Source organism: Perna viridis, chromosome 3 (assembly GCF_037379345.1).
Source record: "Perna viridis isolate PV_CMFRI_1.1 ecotype Kerala chromosome 3, ASM3737934v1, whole genome shotgun sequence".
Classification (NCBI taxonomy): Eukaryota; Metazoa; Mollusca; class Bivalvia; order Mytilida; family Mytilidae; genus Perna; species Perna viridis.
The window spans coordinates 27,073,015-27,096,134 of NC_142447.1; the positions used below are offsets into that span (position 1 = coordinate 27,073,015).

The 23,120-nt window shown below is 30.8% G+C and overlaps 1 protein-coding gene across 1 annotated transcript in view; it reads right to left on the minus strand.

The window, feature by feature from the left end:
* Positions 1 to 4,259: 4,259 nt before the first annotated feature.
* The window catches only part of LOC148621668 (inositol polyphosphate-5-phosphatase A-like), a 45,688-nt gene continuing 26,827 nt past the window's right edge, over positions 4,260 to 23,120 (minus strand). Inside the window, exons 9-18 of the mRNA XM_088576282.1 lie at positions 22,949 to 23,012; positions 22,573 to 22,628; positions 22,046 to 22,130; positions 20,388 to 20,477; positions 18,878 to 18,955; positions 16,242 to 16,315; positions 14,998 to 15,109; positions 14,121 to 14,183; positions 11,676 to 12,361; positions 4,260 to 7,035 (exon numbers count right to left, since the gene is read on the minus strand). Of these exons, the coding sequence (XP_088432408.1) occupies positions 11,702 to 12,361; positions 14,121 to 14,183; positions 14,998 to 15,109; positions 16,242 to 16,315; positions 18,878 to 18,955; positions 20,388 to 20,477; positions 22,046 to 22,130; positions 22,573 to 22,628; positions 22,949 to 23,012 (1,282 nt within the window). The 3' untranslated portion in view covers positions 4,260 to 7,035; positions 11,676 to 11,701. The remainder of the gene's footprint in view (positions 7,036 to 11,675; positions 12,362 to 14,120; positions 14,184 to 14,997; positions 15,110 to 16,241; positions 16,316 to 18,877; positions 18,956 to 20,387; positions 20,478 to 22,045; positions 22,131 to 22,572; positions 22,629 to 22,948; positions 23,013 to 23,120) is intronic.

Genomic DNA, 23,120 nt, shown 5'->3' on the forward strand with positions numbered 1-23,120 from the left:
GAGAATAAATCACGAAATCATTTTTCCCCATATCAATCAATTGGGTAATAATTTTGCACTAATTATATAATAATTTGTGAATGATAATCATTCTACTTAGTACATGCACAAAAAAACTTTGGTAGGATCGATATATTTAAGAGATCTTGTTGACATCAGAAAGAACAAGGATTTTTCTGTATCAACAGGTAATGACTCATTATATATGTTAAGTTCTCCACAAATCAACTAAGTTTCTGTTTCTAGAAAAGCAGAGGACACGTACTCTACCGTTGCAACCGGTCCATGCTCCCAGTTTTAGTGGAGTTCGGGTGGCTCATTTATTTTTTCTCTGTGTGTGTTTTTATGGTTATTTCATTTTCTTTTTTGTATGTCTGTGTCTATCTCCTTTATCAGGACATTGTCCCTGGATTTTGATCTTTAATAATCAACATTCTAATCTTAGTTCCCTTGATTTTCCAAAAGTGGTACCCCTTCATTTTAAAGTTCCTAGTGTTTTCAGTAAATTACTAACATTCATTTTTAGAAAATATGACCTCTATTGCATGAAAACCTTTTGAAAAAAACATTGGTGTGTGTCGCCCACTGCCTTGGTCTTCCTTGGTCACCACTACCGACAAAAATAAGTATGATTGTTTCAGAAACTGACTACCCTTCCCCAAAAGTAATAATAAAAAAATAATAAAAAAGGGTTAAACCGTTTTACTGATTATCTTCAGTTCTTTTGTATACGGGAATAGAAATAACATATTTAAATTCCTTCCTATTGCAAACGAATATCGTCTGGTATTGCAGGTATGACTGGTACAAATCACCATGGCAACATCATACTAAAAATTATTCTACTGATGTTAAGCCAGGCTACGTTCCGATGGTTTGGACTTTCAATGTTGATTATCTTCTAAGAGCGGACAGTTTAAAAAGAACAATAACAAATTTCATAATATAGACCCATAAAACAACTTAATTACAAAAATAAAAATTTGTAGCCTTTTTTTTTTGGTGTATTACATTTTTCAGATTTTGCATGGTTCTTGCAAAGATGGATACTTAATACTATGAAATGGTTAAAACCAGAGGAGTATGAAAATCTGACAAAAATGGCTGAATATGACCAGCGAACACTCTTAACTAAAGGAAACCAGTAGTCCAAATGGGGCTTGGTTTGAATAGGTCTCACTGTACACCGCATCATAATATTCTAGGTGGTAAGGACCAATGGCTCATAATGAAATTATTGTTTGAGAAGTTACCAGAGTTTATTTGGATTTACAACAAGACAAAACTATAACAAAAATATTGCTGAAATAATGGAACACGACAACAATATCTGGTTCTCAATTTATCTGGTTTTTGTATGGATGAATAAATTTTCATCAGAATTTAAATGAGACCTAGTTAAACCAGACAGGGGATAAACAGTTCAATTGATGATATCCAGGGGTGATTCCAGAAATGTTGAAAAGAGGCAGGCGAAGGTACCATCTCATTTTTGTCCAAATTTTGCACAAAGTTAACATAATTTTCCAATTAGAGGGGAGAGCAAATTCAAGAATATAAACTTAATTTAGGATAAGCTGAAGCCAATTTGTTTTTCTTTCAGTTACAAAAGAGACAGACTTACATGTGATTTTATGATTTTTTTTTAATAAAAGTTCACACTTTTCACAAAATTTTTAGAACATACTTAGGTACTTAAAAAAAAAATATTCTGCAAGTTTAAATCTATAAATATGCTTTCTATATGTAAAAATTCCTATGAAAATTAACCTAGCATCAATGTATAAAAAAAGATAATAAGTTAAAATATATATAGAAAAATATTTCTCACAATAGGACTTTGAACTAAAAAAGGACCAAGACTAAAGTTGATACTATGATATTCAGCAAAACCAACACAAGATGTTTCATAATTAAACCTTCAATGTTGATGTGTCCATTCCAATATTCCAATAAGGGTGATAAATATATTTATTCCAAGACATTACACCCAAGAGAAAAATAAATATAATCTGTAAAATATCAACAATACATTCTCTACAGGAAATCAAAACCTGATTAAAGATTGTTAAACTCAACATAGAATACAGATCTATTAATGTAACATGATAATAAATCTCAGGATGATTATATATATATAAAATCCAGACAGTACAGCATTAACATGCAAGTTTTGATGAAACACCTGTTTCATATCTGTAAATCTTTAGTATTACTTCACATACAAAACATGGAGATACTGAAGGAAGGGGATTGTTCTTTTTCATTAAAATACAAAATAGAGATACTTAGTAGTGGATTTTGGGTTTAAAAGTTATTGACAGCTACATTTTCTAAAAAAAAAATCAAGAATTTTCAAACCAACAATTTGACTATAACTCAGTGAGGGATTAGAAGTGAGTAGGGAACTTTAATCACCCCAAATAAAATTGGATAAATAGTACAATAACATGTATATCTTGTTTTTCTTTCAAATCAATTTACCCTGCCCCTCCCCGAAAAAACCCTCAATTAACCTCGTATTTGAAAAATATGTACATTAGCAGACAACCATTTGCTATTGGGGGAAGCTTGGAAGATTTTGTTAAACTGAATATTTATTATTGACATATATTGAATCAAATAATTCATTTTTATACTCATAATGTATAATGTTTATTTCAGAGTGATATGTAAGAATGAACATTTGCTTGCATGAAATACCTTTTCCCGGAAATTACTCCAAAAAAATTTTGAAGCTTGTTCTGTTCAACAATTACTTATGTTTACATTCCCCTGCACTTAAATATTTGATCTGACCCTGTAACTAATCACGAACTGCTTTTATTGAAAACATTAAGGAAAAGTAATTAGGGTCAGTTCTGGTATCAATCTCATCGAGAACAGATCTATCATCATTTTAAACTGGTTTACTGTTATGCTGTATGGAAACAGAAGGCTCGGAATGATGCAAGATCCAGCTTTAAACATGGCAGCATCATTATTATTTAAAATGTTCATCCATTCTTTCTTATTTAAGATTTTTAATTTTAATCTTAATGAAAATCGAATTGGTGGAGAAAGTGAATTATTAGGTTAAAATATATGCACAATAGATTATTAAATGAAAGCACTTTGGAATTTTACTACTATATGTAGTTTTTTCAACACTATATTGTAGCTTATCCATTGTAACCCTACACAATTGAGGTTGGAATTTCCTGCCTCCATTCTATTTAATGGCACCAAGTTGAAAAGTAGCAGGTCAACAACTTTAGGAGTTGTCTAAATAATTTCTAAGTTACAAACAACAGTTTAGGCAATAATTTATAATGACCTTAACTAAACGAAAACACTAAGTCATGGGGATTCACTATCACTGGGAGACTTTTGGCATAAAATAAATACTAAACTATCATAGTGTTGATATCATGTGAATTCACAACACCAACTTGATCAAGACAGCAACATAATAAAAAAACACTAGAGGCACTAATTATTTAAAACACTACAATTTCTAATCAGCAAGGGAGATAAGGGAGATCAATCTGTACCTAACCTTTATCAGAAATGAAGAAAAATATAGTGGCTTTAAAAACCCAAGAGTTATTGTTTTCCCTATTAGTATAAACCTGGTCTATGTTAATACTTGAAAAAGGTATAATTCACTGTGCTAGAGTATATTCTCAAAAGGAGGCACACAATTTTCCACCTCCATAAAACCAGACTGGACAAGACCTGAGGACATTGGTTATTTCTTTTGAGTATTTCTAACTGTTAAACATTTCAGTTCAGACAATTATTATTTTTTTGCCAAAATTTAGAATTAAGCAATACTTTTTCATGTTTAGTTGTGTACTCATTTATACAATTGTGCCCTATGTTTAACTTTCTTATAGAGCAAGGTAAAGTTCTAAAAACTCATTCATAACATAAACATGCATAAATATTGATTATACCCACTTTTATTAACATACTGATTATAATGCATTTGGTCTAGTACTTGGACTGAAAGTGCAACTAAAGAAGCTTAGTCAAATGCCCTTGGAATCAAGTAATGTGTCGTATATGAAACTCTTTCATTCTTTATTTTATTCATGCAATAGCTATTTATTAATGTGCATACCCTGTACATATCTATAAAATCACTGATGGTCCATAGAAAAGGAGCTTAAAAAATCTGAACCTTAGGCTTGACTGAAAAACAGACGGACAGGTACACAATACAAAAATCCAGAAGTCACACAACATAATTGGAAGGGCATAAAAATATGACTGCATATGCTTAAGTTCATATTGCACAGAAGTATGTCATTAAAAATGCATAAGTGTTCAAAGTTACAGTAAATATATACTACATGTACCTTCATATACTATTAGGTATCCAACAAGTAATTCACAATTCTAATACAAAGACAAAACTTCTATTTATAAGTTAGAAAAATAACATACTTGTTACAGTATATGTACATCTAAATGATCACAAAAATTAAAATGATTGTTTCAAATATATATATGTAAGTAGTTTGAATTTCTACAATGGGGTTTAGTTCTAATGACTGGTTTTGGATTTCATGTATATACAAATATGAGAGCAAATTATGTACAGAATTCTACATCACATTATTTTAATATAACAATATATTAAGCTTTATAACTAACTATTTGTAACTTGAGAAAATAAATTCTAACAGATATATGTACTGAAGTACAATTGAACTGTACTAGCTTTATAGTTATCTCCCTTAAAATATACCTATAATACTTCTGCAAGTAAACTTCAATTTTATGAAGTTGTTTATCTAACTGTTCAATAATTTTGAGTAAACAAAGGTTTGCTTCAGGAAAATTTATAATAAGTCTTCTGATAGATACAATGTCATTTCTCTTATGACACTATCATTTATCTTTTAATTGACATTTCAAATACTAACCATATAATGATTGCAGATTTTGGTAAACTGTACACTTTTAACACTGCTTTAGAGCCAAATACATATGAATAGCTGTCAATAAAAACATTATCATTTCTCTGAAAATAGATACATTGTTTGCTCTTACAGTGCTATCATGGTCAAAAAGTTAAAAAAAAAAAATTCATTTTATTTTATTTTTTTTTTATACAACCAGTTACAATAAACCTAAGAATAACTCACACTATGAAGGATTTCAATAATTGGTTGGTACAAGGTGGAGGCTCCCCTTAGTTTAACTGTGTTTAAGGATTATTACTCTTTTTAGAATAAATTGACTTTAAACACAGAAAAAAGAAGGTAGGTGTATCATGTGCTTTATTTTTTTTTTATTAAAAAATGGGCAAGCAAGGATGATAACCCAGGAAGTTTTTAATCATTGCCTAAATTCCAGAAATTGTCTCAAACTTTTCTTGTCTTAATTTGTGCATTATTAATATGATTATAAAATTACAAACACAAATTCTAGTTTACACTGAAACCTAATAATACAAAAATCGTTCAAATATAACATGAACAAGAATAAAAGAATGCCCATATTTAAATTCAATCTGCACTAAATCCACTGTCATAAACATGTTGCTAAGATTATACTTCTTAGAGTGATTGATGAATTTTCAGATTTCTAGATTGATATTATTGTATAAAAGCAAAATAAAATATTATTTAAGAATATTCATAAGAGTTATAAACCACGAAATTCATAACCACCAATAAAACATGTCATAATCTAGAGTTTTCATCAAAATGTTTTATTCTCATGATTGATAGTTTGTAAAGGGTTTGGTTTACAAAAATTCAACTAAAAAGAACATACAATGGGGCTGCATACCTACTGACTTACCTGGACTGTACAAATTGGAGTCTTTCAAAAACTCTTTGTACAAAAATATACCAATCACAAACATTAAAAAAAAACATGAGGCTCCCAAGAGCCTGAATTGCTCACCTTGTTGGAATTTTGCCTGTCAAAGGCAATAAATTAAACAAATTGTCCAACAATGTTGACTTGAGAAGTCTTTGGTAGGACGTATCACAAGATCTTTTCAACAATTGAAAGTTTCTCTTAATCTACCATAGTTTTCAAGATAATGACTGAAAACTATAAAAAAAGTCATTTTACCCCTTTCAAGGGCAATAACTCTTACAAGGAGTCTGAAGACTTTTGTAGTCCAAATAATATGGATCATTTCAGCTATTGAAAGAAGTTGGATAAACCTTATGGTTTTGGAGATATATGTGAAAAACTACTGTCTAACCTCTATGTTATAGTTTTAGTAACAGCAGCCATGTTTTTTGACAAATCAGAAATCCCCACAACAGTTCTATGCAGGATACCCCAAGGAACACTCATACCAAGTTTGGTTTCAATTGGTCAAGTATTGTCAGAGGAAAAGATTTTCGAAAGAAATAACATTAAAAATAGGAAAAAAAAAAAAAAAACGTCAAAAATTGTTGAAAAAAGGCATTAATTCCAACATGGCAAAATTTGACCAGAGATAGATCTAATCATGCTGAACACTTTTACCCGTGTCACAACTCAGCTAAACCTTACGGTTTTGGAGATATATGTGAAAAACTACTGTCTGACCCCTATGTTCTATTTTAAGTAATGGCAGCCATGTTTTTTGACAAATCAAAAATCTCCACATCAGTTCTATGCAGGAACATTCATACTAAGTTTGGTTCTAATTAGTCAAGTAGTTTCAGAGGAGAAGAATTTTGTATAATTGTTAACAACGACAACGCCAAGTGATGGCAATAGCTCACATGGCCTTTGGCCAGGTGAGCTAAAAAAAATTACAAAAATATGAAAAATTAAGAATACCGGTATTTATAATAGTTGAGATTTTGTTTGAGAATACATAAGAATTACTTAAAAGAATTATTGTAAAATTTAAAGATCTAATATATTTCAGTCAAACTGATGTTTCTCTAAACACTCTAGTTGATTTACCATTTTGCTGACGTATATGAATATATTTGGTGGTGTCAACATGAGATATTTTGACCTGTGTACTAGGAACAATAACTTCTGTTGCTGTTGGTAACTGCAACAACTCAGGAGCAGTAACTGTTGGGGCTGAAAAAGAAATACATCATAAGCTAGAAAAGACATTGATCCTAATATGATAGTTTTAAATGCCTATAATAGCCTGGTATAGAGCTTAAAAAGTAAAATTAATGAACACTTTAGAACCTTTGAATCTATTTTTCTTAATTTCAGTCAACTGTATTAAATAAAAAATAAAAATATAGATACAAGACTTAAAACAAAACAAAAAATAAGTTTAATTTCCAAGAATATTATGTGGGATAACTATGATCACAGCTGGATATCAGAACGCAATAAGAAAAAAATGCAGTTATATAAATACTCATTTCAAATTGTCATATTAATGTTCAAAGTCTTCAATGTTCTGCTTTTACAGTCCTTTTCTCAAAAAAATTGTAAACAAGTTGAAAGTTATGATGGCATGAAAAACAAAGTATTGTAATGTCATAACCATCTTCCTAAATCAGGTAAACAAGTCGAAAGTTATGACATCATAAAAAACAATGAATTGTAATGTCATAACCATGCTCCCAAGTCAGGGTTTTGAGTCAACCTTTGCTCCCTGAAACGAAGGAAGACTCAAAATCCTAACTTGGGAAGATGTGTCATAACTTACAACTGATTTTACACTTACTATTTTTTGTGAAATGGACCAATGGGTTTTAACAAAATAAAATTTGAAATATTAATTTTCATTGAACCTATTGAGTAATTTAGAAGATCTCATACTTAAAGAAAACAAGACAGACAGTGTAATTCTTTTTCATTTGAAATATCATGAAGTGAGCAGTAGCAGATGTGATTGCTGTGTAATACATTCATACACGTGAACGTCACAGTTATTACAAGCTATAGGTGCAACAAGTGCGGAATATATCCATTAAATAGTACATTTTACTTGATCATATTAAATATTTAGATTAAAATATATTTTAATTTGATGAGAATCCTGCCATTTGATTGGTTTGTTGACAAAAATCAACTTAGTTTCAATTGTATAAACTAACTTGCTATTTAGGCCACGCCCACCTTTTACGGAACTACTTTTTGTTTGTCGACATCGGAAATGTTTTCAGTCACATTGTAACGCTGAAACGTTTTTGTGACAATAAATTATTAACTAACTTTATGTCTGCCGGGTTTATGTCAAATTCCTGCTTTAACAACTGTGTCTTCAATTTTGGAAAATAACTGAACATTTCCAAGAGATGAAAAGACAGTGTCTTGCCGCTGATTTTAAAATGGCGGCCAATTTGTTTACTAGAATTACTACATGGCGGGAAAATTACAGTTGCTGTTTACTCAGTGTTAATAAGAGTGATGGATATATCTTATTTTTTTTAAATTTTTAATTATAATATAATGAATGTATTCAATTTCTGTTTAGTTTATACGCTATAACCTAATTTGGGTCCGTTTACACTGAAACATAATCAGCTTCGCGGATTATTCAGTGTAAATGGACCCAAATTATAAAAAATAAACCAATCAGAAATTGAATACATTCATTAAATAACGTTTCTGTATATGCACCATAAGTTTTTATTTAAACCCTATATCGCATATGCTATATCACACCTCTAGCCATATATCACATCCCCCAGACCTATATCCATCCCTTCACAGACTATACTGAAAGTATGGTTAGATTATGTGATATAATGAACATGACATGTCAAAATCTGTATCAAATGCTGTATCAACCCCCGACCTATATCACCCCGCGGCCTGGTGGCCCTTGGGATGATATAAAAGTCTCCGGTTGATACAACATGTGATTAAGACTTTGACATGTAATATTCAGTATATAACAGCTCATTGTTTAGCTCTGATTGTAATGTCATGCAACCACAACTAACATTAAATGGAAAATCGAAGTAATAACATAATAAGATTGTTACACAAACATGTAAGAATATGTCCCCTACCACTGTTTAAATTTTTGTAATTAAGTTGCTTTATAGGTCTGTATGATGTGCAATATTCATTCCAATCTGTCTGCTCTTAGTAGATAATCCACATTGAAAATCCAATAGTTTCTATTGTATTTTAGGTCTCACTAACCACTTCCGGGTCAAATGGCCACCCTCCTATGTAGTACCAAAAACAAACTGAACCTAGCCATATGCATTGTAAGTGCATTATTTGTGTGTATTATGATTAAAAGTAGTCAAAATAAAGCTGAGAATGTGTACTTTAAAATCATATATGTGATTAACTACAAAAGTGTATGAATATTGTTTACATGTGTGAGTAATTTGCCTCCATGCTGTCAGTTAGCAGAACAGGTAAAAATGTGGATTTTCAGTATTATTTATTCCAGTAAATTTTGTGAAGAATTTCTACTATCATCATACCATTAGCATAATGATTTTGGAAGCCTCATTTTCCAAGCTTTGCAACGGTATGCAGCTTTAAGATGTCATTTGTCCTGGGAATTCACAGTGAGACTTTGAAAATTACTTTTTTAACATGTAAAGTAATGAAACGTTAGAAGTGGTTAGTGAGACCTTAGTATCTTTTACAGAGTTATCTCCCTTGGAATTCTACTATGCATTCTATACAATTTTTATCTCCTATGAACAAGGTTTATAAGAAAAGCAAAAAGTTACTTCCTGTTTGCTATGACATTTTAAACAAATATCAAAAATAAAAATATGTAGGCTTTCCAATTATGAATCACATTTTGCATTTTTCTTATGTGGACTGCTACTTAATCACAAATTCTTCTGAAACCCTATTTCTCCCAGTAAAATTTATAAAAAATAGTAGCATAGTATGATCTAGTATGTAAGTTGCCTAACTACAGAATTTTAACAAGTTGTACTGTATGTGTAACAGATAGATTGGCCTTAGTAAGTCCCTCAGCCTGATAGTGGTAGAGAACATCAATATGCACCAGTAAAATCATTATCAGAATTAGAGAAAAACTAAAGAATAGACCTTTTAACACTTTTTTCTGTCCTGGAAAATCTTTACAATAATAGGGACAATGAAATGAAAGAATGCTTTTTACACCTTAATATCATTTTTACTTTAAAGACATTATATAAGTAGTCTCAAAATATTTAAAACAAAGGTGAATCAATAAAAATGGGAACTACTACTAGTAAAAGCAAGCTCTTTAGTGAAAAGATTAAATTACCAAAAGTATTAAAAGGTATATAAACTAAACATAAAAGATATATGAACTGACAAAAACTAAAATCAACTTGATCTTAACCTGATTGTACAAACATCTATTATGTTTAAGCATTCTGAAAACTGAATAAAATTACAGTAATCCATTTATGGCAAAATAAAAATGCTTAAAAGTTTGTGCAACAAGGCCCTGTACAAGATGCATCTCACAAGAAATGAACAAAAACTCAAACATTGAAACAGCTTTAATACAACACCTTTGCAAGTAAAGTTTTTCTTTCAAATTTTGAAACTGAAATATTGATCCAACACACTTGGCTAGAAAAATAACTTTGTATCAAGATTTATTTTATAATAAATCAATAACTGAACCAGGTCTCGATGTTAATAAATAAGCCCAATATACTTTTGCAGTAGATTATTTTTAAAAGAATAAGAAACCTGAATAGTACAGGTAGTACAAAGAATGTCAAAAGTACACAGGTTAGGCTCTTTTGCAGTAGATTATTTTAAAAGAAAAAGAAACCTGAATAGTACAGGTAGTACAAGGAATGTCAAAAGTACACAGGTTAGACTCTTTTCATATCATGGTATAAGTTTATCTTACGCTCATTTAAAATACAATTACTCAAAATTGCATTGTTGGTTTTAATACTGTAAACCTATTAATTTTTGCAGATTCTGTCAATTGAACATATTTCTAGGGTATCAATTTTCATGGTTAAAAAAATACTGATCAGTGTTACATAGTGTTAAAATCAATTTCATGGTTTTCTATCCACTGCAAAATTAGCGAAAATAAGCAATCTAATAGTAATAGTGGTATATACCAGTATGACTTGGAAAGATACTCTTAATTTTCATTTTCACATTGAATTGTTTTTAAGCCTTTAAAAGTTAGTGGACATGAATTGCCAAAGGAGAGAGGCAGTTGAAAGTTGTACTGTAGTGGAGATATTCTTATTAATTAAACCAGTCTAACAGAATCTATCTTGTTCATTTCAGTGAAAATTTCGTTTACCCTGATATTAATGCTAAGAAATTAAGAATCAGAGACTTCTGTGTATTACTAATTTCATGCATCCTCAGAGCAAAATATAGAAAGTTAGAATTGAACATTTTGTGTATTTCATATATATACTTTAAAAGTATACTAAGAAAATGTAATTAGGCTGTTTTGTTTGTTTTTTTTACATCAGGTCCTGGAGCTACAAAACTTGAAAAATTATTTAAATCAGGGAATATTCCTGACCACTTGTAATGTCATGACATTCAAAGAATATGATTGGAATTAAAATTAATAATATTTGGATCCTTTTACATACTTTTCAAGTTTTAAAGGGCCAGTTGTCCTTAGTAAAGTCACTATGGCAATATGAAAAGGGAAAGCTACTTTGATGAGTAAATAAATCTTACACATATGATGCATCTTACACAGAAATCAAGAGAATTAAAAATAAAAGAGAAATAAAACTAAATAAAACTAGAATAAATGAATAAAACTAAAGTAATAAAACAAAACTTACAGGATGAGAACTAAAAACATGAACAATCACAGCACAACACAAGGACAGAGGCGTTTCCTCTCTTTCTGCACCAGACTTGACCTCTCTGTCCTGAGACGTATGTTAGAGTCATGCTCTGTAGTGGAAAACGTATTAGAGTCTACATGCTCTACTGACTCATGCTTTGCATTAGTGTTTCCACTACCCTGATTAGTTTTGATGGGACTGTTATTCTGAGATTCTTCTGAGGGTGAAATTTCAGATTCTATCGTATGGGATGACAGACAGTCCTCATTAATAGGTTTATTGTTATTTACATTGACAGAAGTGTCAGTTTCATTATCAGACTCTTCGATCATATCCTCAGAAGATGAGCTGTGATGTCGTGACCGAGGACGCTTTGGCCATCGTCGTAATACGCTGCGAACAGTCTGAACATGCTTAGCAGCTTCAACAAAAGACATTTTCCTAGACAGTTCTATGCCACTTCCACGCTTGCGTATGCTAGCTTTAAATTCTGGCTTCAGACCCTGTTCACTTTCAAATTTAGCAAAATCATGAATATTGATATCTTCTAGATTAATAACATTAACAACTTCACCATTAATGGATAAAGCTTTGCTAACACGCTGGGAAGTGCGGGGTGAGACAACATTGTTGTCATCGTTACCTTGGCTTTTCTTTAACAGGAAGAACAAATACACTGGCTAAAATAGAAATTTAAAGTACATCATGTAATAATTTTAAAAATAACATTTACAGCAAAAATGTCTTCTCAGTAACAGAACTATTAATTGCTGGAATCTATAAGAATCAGAAGAAAACATACAAATCTGACTGTATGGGCACATAGTTTGTTTATCTTAAAAGTGTCAGAGGATGCAGAAAAATGTGCTCGAAGAACGAAAGGGAAAAGTGAATTATCTCTCTTTGACAATGAATTCATTTTATTAATGCCTCAAATTACTGATACTTAAAAAAAGAAATTAATGCCATTTCTGCATTTCAGATACCATTTTCAAAAATATTTAATGGAAAGACTTGTGTGTTTTTCCCCACCATGATTCATCCACTGTCTGATTCTTACAGAGATTCTAACACTTAACCATCATAAAAATATAATTAATCATAAATACTACATTTGTAGAAAACCTGGGTATAATTTTCACATTAAATTTACCCCATAAATGTAAACAGAAAATTGTATCATGCAGTTACTCATAACAATACAGACTTTTTCAAAATTTGATCAATACTTTATTTTAATGTAAATCTTTCTAATTAATATAGGGTAGGCATTGCCTAAATCAGTGAGCACCGTCAGCTTTAGCATACATGTACCATCGCTATGAGACTCATAAAAATAATAAAGGACATTACAGGGGGCGGGTTGACCCAGATGAAAATTTTCGCAAATGCTAATATTTTCATTTAGATTTCAGTAGAAGCGAAATCAATATTTTTATTTGAAAATCTGCCTTCTTAATAAATGGGGACGTTTTTTTCAATAAATGAATAACATCAGAATAAATAAGTTTTTTTTTTCTCCAAATTCCATCACCAAACCCCTCTTTCCCCTCGCCTTCAAAATGGTTGATAACTTTAAAGCACTTCATAATACTATACATTTTTTATCCCTTAAGGGCATCATCCTTTTCAATTTTGGCCAGTCAGATCAATCTGTACAGGTACCGTAAATATTACAGTTCTCCAAGGATGATTGGAATATTTCACACATATCATGTGACGTAAACAAAATTCAGATGACAGCTGCAAATTCCAAACAAGAAAATGATTGCCTTTCCTATCTTAGAAAAGCTATGCTTCGATTTGGATAGTATAATTGGACTTTTTTTTTCCAAGGCAGGTTAGGTTCTTGGCAACAGCGACAGTGGAACAGCGAAGACACACGTACATACATCCACGTGTTTCCCGAACTTTTAAAAACATCATATTCACTTCTTTTAATTATTAAAAAAAATAGAGAAAGACTTGAAAACTATCAGAACAGATGAATTTATTTTTACTGAAACGTAATCTAAACCAATGTATTTTTATTTGTTTGGTTTATGGAAGCGATAAATTTTCTCTGTAAGGACAGACACATTTTGTTACTTCCGGGACATGACTTTTTTTCGTTAGTATATTGGGGAACCTTAAAGGAAATTTAGATAGTACATGTAATAACCGTAGCTCTCACACCGCTTTGCGGTGCTCGCTATAAATGCCTTTCATATTATAATTTTACAACACATACAAGTTTCTCATTTCTCAATTAAGAGACAAAGAAAATTCAAATTCACATCTGTGTGAAATTTCCTTCCCTCAACCATACTAAGGTTGAGATAGAGCAAGTTCACACTTCCCCCTACATGTCACACACTTGGAAAGAGAAGCTGTAGCTACCAAATTCTAAGTCTTTGGTACATATCCCATACAAATACTAGTACTTGAACTGTTACATACCTTATGATCCCCCATACAGCTATCTTTACCTATTGTGTCATACTTGGGAACATGGGTTTCATCCTGAAATAGAATGTGACATCAATTTGTTATTAACCACTTAAATGCATATGAGCACCATATGAAATAACATATTTATTTCAAACAAAGAAGTTAACATCTGTAGCATTTAATGGGTAGGAGCTGTTTTTTCTTTTTTATCTCTATTTATAAGTCCACCACATAATCATGCAAATAAGCCAAAAATATTTAACTTTTTGAGTTACAAATGACACAAAGTAAATTATAGGTTCCCAAAAGCATGACAAGTAGGTGAGTCAAGTGGTTACTAAACCCCCTTTCACTGTCAGTGATGCAGGTAATAAGTTCGTTAGTTTTATTTGTTGCCAACAAGTACATATTGGTAGATTGACATTAAAATATAAACAAGCAATACAAATAAAAAAGCATTTACCGGCAAGTGTAATTGTAAATTGGATTTTTATTGAAGTCTTTAATATCAATGTATGGTGCCTTCTTTTAAAATACACAATACTTTTTGCACTACAAGGTCAATTATATGCATGTACACTGCTTTTCATGCACTGTGAGACCACTAGCATACATATGTACACAGGCCTATGGTGTGGGAATGAGGGGGTGAAGTGGGGACCCCTCCTTTGGAAACAAAAAAAGCACTAAAAACTGCTTTTCAAAAGCAAACTTAAAATAAATTTAGCACCATTTAAGTCAGAAATCCCCTCTTAAATCTCCATTTAAAAGTCTCAGGATAAAGGTTTAGGTAGATTGAAGATTTTTGAAATTCAAAGATTTGTACTAAAACTACATGAATAATATTATTTCATTTTAAGAGGGAGCATTTCAGAAGAATACATACTTGTACAATTATATTTTTGGCACTATGAGAGAGCAGTAATCGATCACACCAGGAAGGACATCTTGTTTTCATGTAAGATAAACCATCACTAACATCCTCTGAGTAAGGATAACTAAAATAACATATAACTCAAAAGTAAGTTTTAAAAACATGTACCAACATTTATTAGCAATATGTGCCATATGCTGTGGTTGATTCCACAAAATATTGTAAGTAATAAATTACTCACAAGTTATTAGATCTTAATGCAAAATAATACTGTGACCTCATAAAACTTTTAAGTAGCTGTCTTTGTAAGAATCATGCAAAATCTGAAAAATGTGATACACCCCAAAAAAGGCTACATATTTTTATTTTTGTAATTAAGTTGTTTTATGGGTCTATATTATGAAATGTGTGATTATTCATTCAAATCTACCTGCTCTTAAAAGATAATCAACATTAAAAATCTATTACAGAGTTATCTCCCTAAATTTTGAATTTTATAGTGCATTCTATACAATTTTTTATCTCCTATGAGCATGGTTTATACGAAAAACCAAATGTTAATTTCTGTTCACTGAAGCATTTTAAACAAAAGATCAAAAATAAAAATATGTAGGCTTTTCTCCCATGTATCACTTTGTGCATGATTCTTAGCTGGAATGTTACTTAAATTCGGAACTTATTGTGAAATTGACTCTGTTCTAAAAATTATCATAAGAGTTCAATTTATCGTGAGTAATGACACCAAGATACAATTAGCTCTCATGATGCCATAAATTATGATAACTTCTGACTAATGTTACACTTCAACAGTTCTTTTAAAAAAATCAGTAAGTGTAAAATAAGTAGTAATTTATGACATCATAATAGATCAAAATATTGGGGACTCTTTTTTGAAATTTTGAACATTTTCTGCCAAAACTGAAAAATACCCAAATTTGTCATTAATAATGTTACATCATACTGATGTGAAATCCTTAATGGAATTAATAAAATAAGAATGAATTATATCCAGTATCACAGATATTTACAATAAAACTGTAAATGCAAAATTACTTCATAAAGGATTCAACAAATTCAGCAAGGCTTCTTGGAATAAGTCTTTTCTAAACGTCAAACAGAACAGATTTGGTGGTGAGGATCTTGTTGTATGATAAAATAATTTTATAATAAAATAATCAAAATAAAACAATAGCATTAGTTTTGCCACAAACTGAGTAGAGAGATTTTTAATCTGTCTGATTTCTCTACTGGCATACCTGGGCGGAAAACTAATCTCATATTCATACAGTCTATCTTTATACAACTGCATTTCTGCATCATACCGTCGTAACTGAAAAATACATTAATAACACAGATTAAGTAATAGTTAATATTTAATGAACATTTAGTGTAAGTTAAAGGAAGGTTAATTAAAGGGAAAGACCATCTTTGCATTAAGTTGGGCTCTTCTGATAAATCATACACATGTTAACAAAATTAAATAACATTTAATGCAAAATGCGCTTTTATAAAATGCTTAAGGCTATGCAAGTTCGAAATCCTTGAAATATAAGGGGATAGCCATCTTGCAGAACTCTCCTATCTGAAGGAAGATCATAGCCAGATTTTATTGATTTTTACCGATAGCTTCCGACTGGCTCATGATGTCACTAAGTCGGTTTGGTACTGATACAAATACTGCAAATAATATGTAAACAAAGAATATTCCATAAATATCTCTACGATCATGTTTATCTAATCACCAAAACACGATGAATTGTCAAGCTTGAGATTGCACTAATGACAAACAAGAAATGTTCTAAGTTTTGTTTTACCAGCAACATGAACATTATTCGGAAGTAGCCATACAAATACTAGTCATATGGCTGCAAATCCCGTTGTTGGTCGATGATGTCTGACATTTGCTTATACATGTTGTGCCTCAATCTCTTCTTCTATTTATTTTGGGTTGAAATTATAGGGAAAAAGTCCCAAATTTACGATTTTCTTCGGACATCGTAATCAATTACCTATTTACTTTCACTTTACAAACCGACTTCGTGACGTCACAGTTCAACCGGTCATGGTGGCGCCAATAGGCGCGGGAAATTAAAATTTCCTAATTATAAATCTCAATTTATTAATTAAGAAAAGGAAATCAATTTGTTTCAATTCAATTTTTATGAATATTGAACAGATTACTTTCGATATTTGTGACGTTCACAACAACATGGTCTTTCCCTTTAAGGTAAAAGAAGCAAAAATGTTGTTATACCAAAATAATTTGTATAGATTGCTTATTATCATTGTTTAACATCCTATGGTAGATATTTCATGCATTTAAGACGAGAAAGATTGACTTACCAAACAGATCCTGTTTTGTACTATTCTGATATACTAAGCTCACAGAAGCAACAGCCTACATGTAGGCAGGTTCTCCCTAACAGTGACAGTATTCTGACATGTAGTCAACTTGTTGTCACTCTATCCCCTTAAATACCATATCCTTGAAGAAGCTGTGACTACCAATTTTAAAGTCATCAGTGTGACTAGGCTAGGGATCGAACCAACGACCTTTGGCACTCAAGACAGTGACACTACCCTGAGACCACTGCGGCAGTGATATGATTTTTAACAGGCTTTGGTGGATTGGTCATTTTTAATCAAACCAGGTCATTAATGTCAACTGTTCTGTAATCTGCATTTATCCACTTTTTATTAAATACTTGGTCATTTATGAATGTAAACTGTCACAAGGAAGGTTATTTAATATCAAATAAATATTTAAAAAATTAGAAATATTTCATAATTGGATGAAGTGACTCATGAACCAGACTTACAGACACAAAAAATTAAAGTACAAAACATAGTTGGGTTACCTGTTCCTTTGTGTTTAATATTAAAAATATTTCATTGATGTACTTGAAATATAAAAGTTTTATTAATTAGCATATTCAGATTTTTACCACTTAATGTTGAAAATAAAATAAGCAAATTTCCTATGCAAGAACTTCAATTAACTCCAATTATTTCTGAAATCAAATAAATCTGATAGCAACAAAAAGATAAAATGCTTTTGGACCCAACAAATCTTCCATTTGTGCCACAAACCACATTTTATTTGCCCCAAAAATGAAACTATTTCATTTGCACCAATTGCAGGTGTATTAAATATATTAATACATTTTACATCATTTTTCAACATGTACCTCTTCTTTTCATCAGCAGTATCTATTAGTCTTGTTCACTACCGGTAGGTGAAGGTGGAATTATGAGCAGGATAAGTTAATTTTAAAATGATTAAAATACTTAAATTGAATAATAATAAAAGGATAATTAATTGGAAAGAGTAAATAACCAAAATATGATCACGAGAGCCGAAAAAATCCTAGATTAAACGAGTGTGTGGTTCCATGCATGAGTTTAATCTTAATTCGTTCTTGGCACGAGTGATCATATTTTGGTTATTCATGATAACCGATTGATTTTCTTATTTATTATAAAGATTTCCTCCATTATTCATTATTATTTTCAACATAAATTTAAAATTTTCTGAATGGCGGACTAATATCGTGTTGTGACATTTTGGTGGGAGAAAGTGCAAGAGTGAAATTACCGAATTTATTTCAGAGTGTGAATTATCAAAAAAAAAAAAATAAAATTACACTGGGAAAATTCAGTAATTCACTACTACCTATATAATAAAACAGTATATTTAACCCTCTTAAAAATTATCATAAAACTATAAACATGATTGCATGTTAACTTGAATTTCATTTTATTTTCAGATATTTACATAATGGAAAAAGTGCATGCAAGGTTTCACTTCTTTAGTTCACATACTAGACTCAGCACTATCACTTTCATTTGAAACCAATAAGGTTTATTGATATATGTTCCATGTCATACTTACATGTTTTGACTTTTTAAGGAAGATTTCTGAATGCTTTTCATGACAATCAAAACCTTTGGTTTCTACTGTCAACACAACCTGTACAACATAAAATATACATCATATCTGCTGATTTTATTTTTTAATTATCTAAAAGATTGATGGCGGCATTCAAAGCTGTTGAGAAATATAACTGCCAGAGTGACAAATTTAGAAGGATTTCCAATTTCCAAGGGAGATAACTCTCCACACATAGGACTTGCTAACCACTTCTAACTTTTCCATTACTTCAAAATTTCACTGTGCCTTTTAAGGACAAATGACATCTCTAAATTGCATACCATTGCAAAGCTTGGAAAATAAGGCTTCAAAATCATTATGCTAATGGTGCAATAATCATAGAAATTCTTCGCAAAATATACCTCAATAAATAATACTGAAAACTTTCTGCTAACTGACAAGAAGGAGTCAAATTACTCACACATGTAAACAATATTCAAACACTTTTGTAGTAAATCACAAATATGATTCTAAAGTACATGTTCTCAGCTTCATTTTGACTACTTTTGAGCAGAATACATACTAATTATGCACTAACAATGCATAGATCTAGATTCAGTGTGTTTTTGGTCCTACACAAGGGGTGTTGACCCAGAAGTGGTCAATAAGACCATAGATGACTACACATTTTAAGTTACCATGTCACCCAGGGGCAGAGGACAACAAAAAGATGTGCATTTATACATGAATGGTTCTAAATCCCAGACGCCAACATTATCCAACATTATTGCAGAACTTTTGTTAAGGTAAATATCTGTATAAAACAGTACTGTCAGAATGCTTAATCAAATTCTCATTTTCTTTAGACACAAAGATTACTCATTTTGCAATGAAAATATAATGTGTAAGGACAGTTCATATTGTCATACAAATTTATAATACTAACAAAAGTAGAAAAACTGTAACCAATACTCACTACATTGATATCCCCACTCCCCCATTTGATAACATGCACCTTTTGACCTCCAAATTGATTTGGATCCAAATCTAAACTAGGTGAACAATGGGAATTTGTAATAATTTGTAAAAATTCTGTGATAGTTTTAATAAATTCCATTCAGCAGTGTAGGAGAAGTAATGGATAAGAGAAGGACCCCGTTATGTCCCCATATTAATTAATGATCAAATCCATATTTTGCTATGTAAAACTGCAAAATTGATATACAGCAAAGTCTAAAATAGGTTCACAATGGGAACATGTAATAAAAATATTATGAAAGCTTCATTAAACTCCATTCACAAGAAGTAATGGTTAAGAGATGGGCCTCCCTTCTGTGTAACAGAAGGAAAGAAGGATGAACATACTTATCACTGTATACCCCACCTTTGCAAGTGGAGGTATAAAAAAATTATACAGCCTATACTATATAAATGCCAATATTCCACAACTACAGTTGATGTTTTTCCTTGTCATGATGTAAAGTGAATATTTTTGTTTTTTTCCCTTTCATGGACAGGTTTAGTATGGTACCTTATCGTTAACTTCTTCTGTATAACATATTTTATTGACTTGGCCTTTCTTGCCCTTTGTTTGGTTTGATATGGTTTTCTTCGTGAGTTCCTGATGAAAATATAAATAAATACAATTATGCAAATAGTTTCATGTACATAAAGGCAGGTATTGAACTACCAAGCAGGTATTTACACACACTAGTAGTCAAGTATTCCCATATCATTTCTAGTAGGCAAATGTTCCCATCTCATGTCTAGTAATCAAGTGTGCCCATATCATGTCTAATAGGCAAGTGTTCCATATCATGTATGGAAATTATGTTACCATATTTTGTCTACTAGGCAAGTGTTCTCATATCATGTATAGTAGGAAGGTGTTCTTGTATCATGTCTAGTAATCTAGTGTTCCCATATCATGTCTAGTAGGTAAGTATTCTCATGTTATATCTAGTAGGCAAGTGTTCAAATATCATGTCTAGTAATCAAGTGTGCCAATATCATGTCTAATAGGCAAGTGTTCCCATGTCATGTCTGGTAATCAAGTGTTCCCATATTTTGTCTAGTAGGCAAGTGCTCCCATATCATTTTCCAAAGCAATCAAGCAATAAAAAAAATATCATGATTAAAAGGGAAAATCAGTCAATACATACCTATTAACCCTCACATGTAAAGGAGGAGACTCCCGCATAGAAATTTAAGATTTTTGGGAGGTTTTAGGTTAAAACAACTACATTTTCAGCCAAAAAATATTACATAGTGGAATTTTTACAATAGAAATGTGTATTTACGTCAGTATCTCCCACATAATCTCTTCCAAAGGTTTACAGGTATGCCTAATCAATAAAAAGAAATTGATTTCATTCAACTCCCAACAGTTTCCATTTGTATTGTAAATCAGTGTATAATCAGTGCTCCACATTTCTTCTTTTTCAGTAGCAATAACTGCTGCTATGTTTTACAGTTTAGATATGTTTAACAGTCAATATAGTTCTTATACAAGTTTGAGAGTTTCATTTACTTAGATGATACATTTTTGCGGCAATACAGAGCATTATCAGGCCCTTGGATCACAAATTCTAAAGTTATTTCTGTCTGAGAATAATCTTTATTGTTTGTGATGTCATAAAATCCCAAGTCTTTGATAGGACATTCAGAACATTCTCAGTAGTCTTTTTTTTCCCCTTCAATTATGTGATGCCTAAGCCTAATAAAGAATAACTTAGTTAACAAATGAGTATGACAGAATATATTAAGTAGTAGTCTACGTAAGAATCATGCAAATTCTGTAAAATGTGATACACCTAAAAAAAGGCTACATATATTTATTTTTTATATTGAGTTGATTTATGAGTCTATATTATGAAATGTGTAATTATTCATTCATATATGCCTGCTCTTACGAGATAATCAACATTAAAAATCTAATAGATTCTATTGTATTTGAGTGTCATTTCCAGAGTTATCTCCCTTAATTTTGAAATGTACGGTACAGTACATTCTATATAAATTTTATCTCCTAAGATCACAGGTTATCTAAAAAACGGAATGTTAATTTCTGTTTACTATGTCATTTCAAACAAAATATCAAAAATAAAAATATGTTGGGATTTTACCCATGAATCACATTTTGCATGATTCTAAGCTGGAGTGCTACTTAATGTTTAAAATGATACTTACATTTACTAACTGATTTGAATCTAACCGAAAGTTAAAATCTCCAAATATAAACAATGGGACTTTATCAAACTGGTCTTGCTCAAATCTATAAATAAATAAAAACTTATTTACATAAACTATATTTTTATCAAATTTACTGATAATAATTTCACACACCACGAAAAAGGCTTTTACCAACAGTTTTAGTATATAAGTATTTAGTTTTTATAGGCAGAATATTTGACTGTGAGGTAATAATGCAGTATATGTACACATAAAACAAAATCTATCTGGCAAAAATTGCTGAAAAAAACCTTAATAAATCTCCCAAAACGTTTAATACCCTATAGATTGCATGTAGACAACCACAGTGAGCAAAGAGTGATAGTGGATGCACACATTTAAACAATCCCAACTTTATCATGTAACATTTTAATTCATTTAAGTCTGTTTCAAGTATCTAAATCCTTATCCAAATATATTTTTATTACTATCACAATAAAGAGACAGTTTTATAACCACAATAACACTTCACACATATACTATACCTCTCAAGAGTATGTACAAATGCTGCCTTTCTGTTTTGACTGTAAATGGATGGACTCTACAAAATACAAAGTGTGATTTAACTTTCGTGCTTCATCATCAATTATTGAGATTGAAAATCTTGAAGTCACTATTATCACTTTTTTTGACATAAATGTATCTGCTTTAAATCAAACATTTAAACTAGATATAAGCACTTTCATAATGCAAATCCACAATACAAAACTTAAGCCATTGTAAAGGGTTCTAAAAATTTAACTTTCAAAATTATAGGATTGGAGGTAGGCGAACTGAGGAAAAAACTTAAATATATGTCACCATACAAAAGGGTGTCAATTAATATTCTATTCCTATGATAACTTAACCATTAAAACTTACAGTTTGCATGGAGATGATATTTGATGCGTCATGGAATAAATGGATGTTGACAAGGTCAAATAAACTAAAAAAAAAAATTGGATTAGTTCGATTACTAAACATACTGGTATTCTACTCTACTTTATCTTCAGCCATTTTAAAATATTTTGTGAATGGTTTTGAAAAATGACAG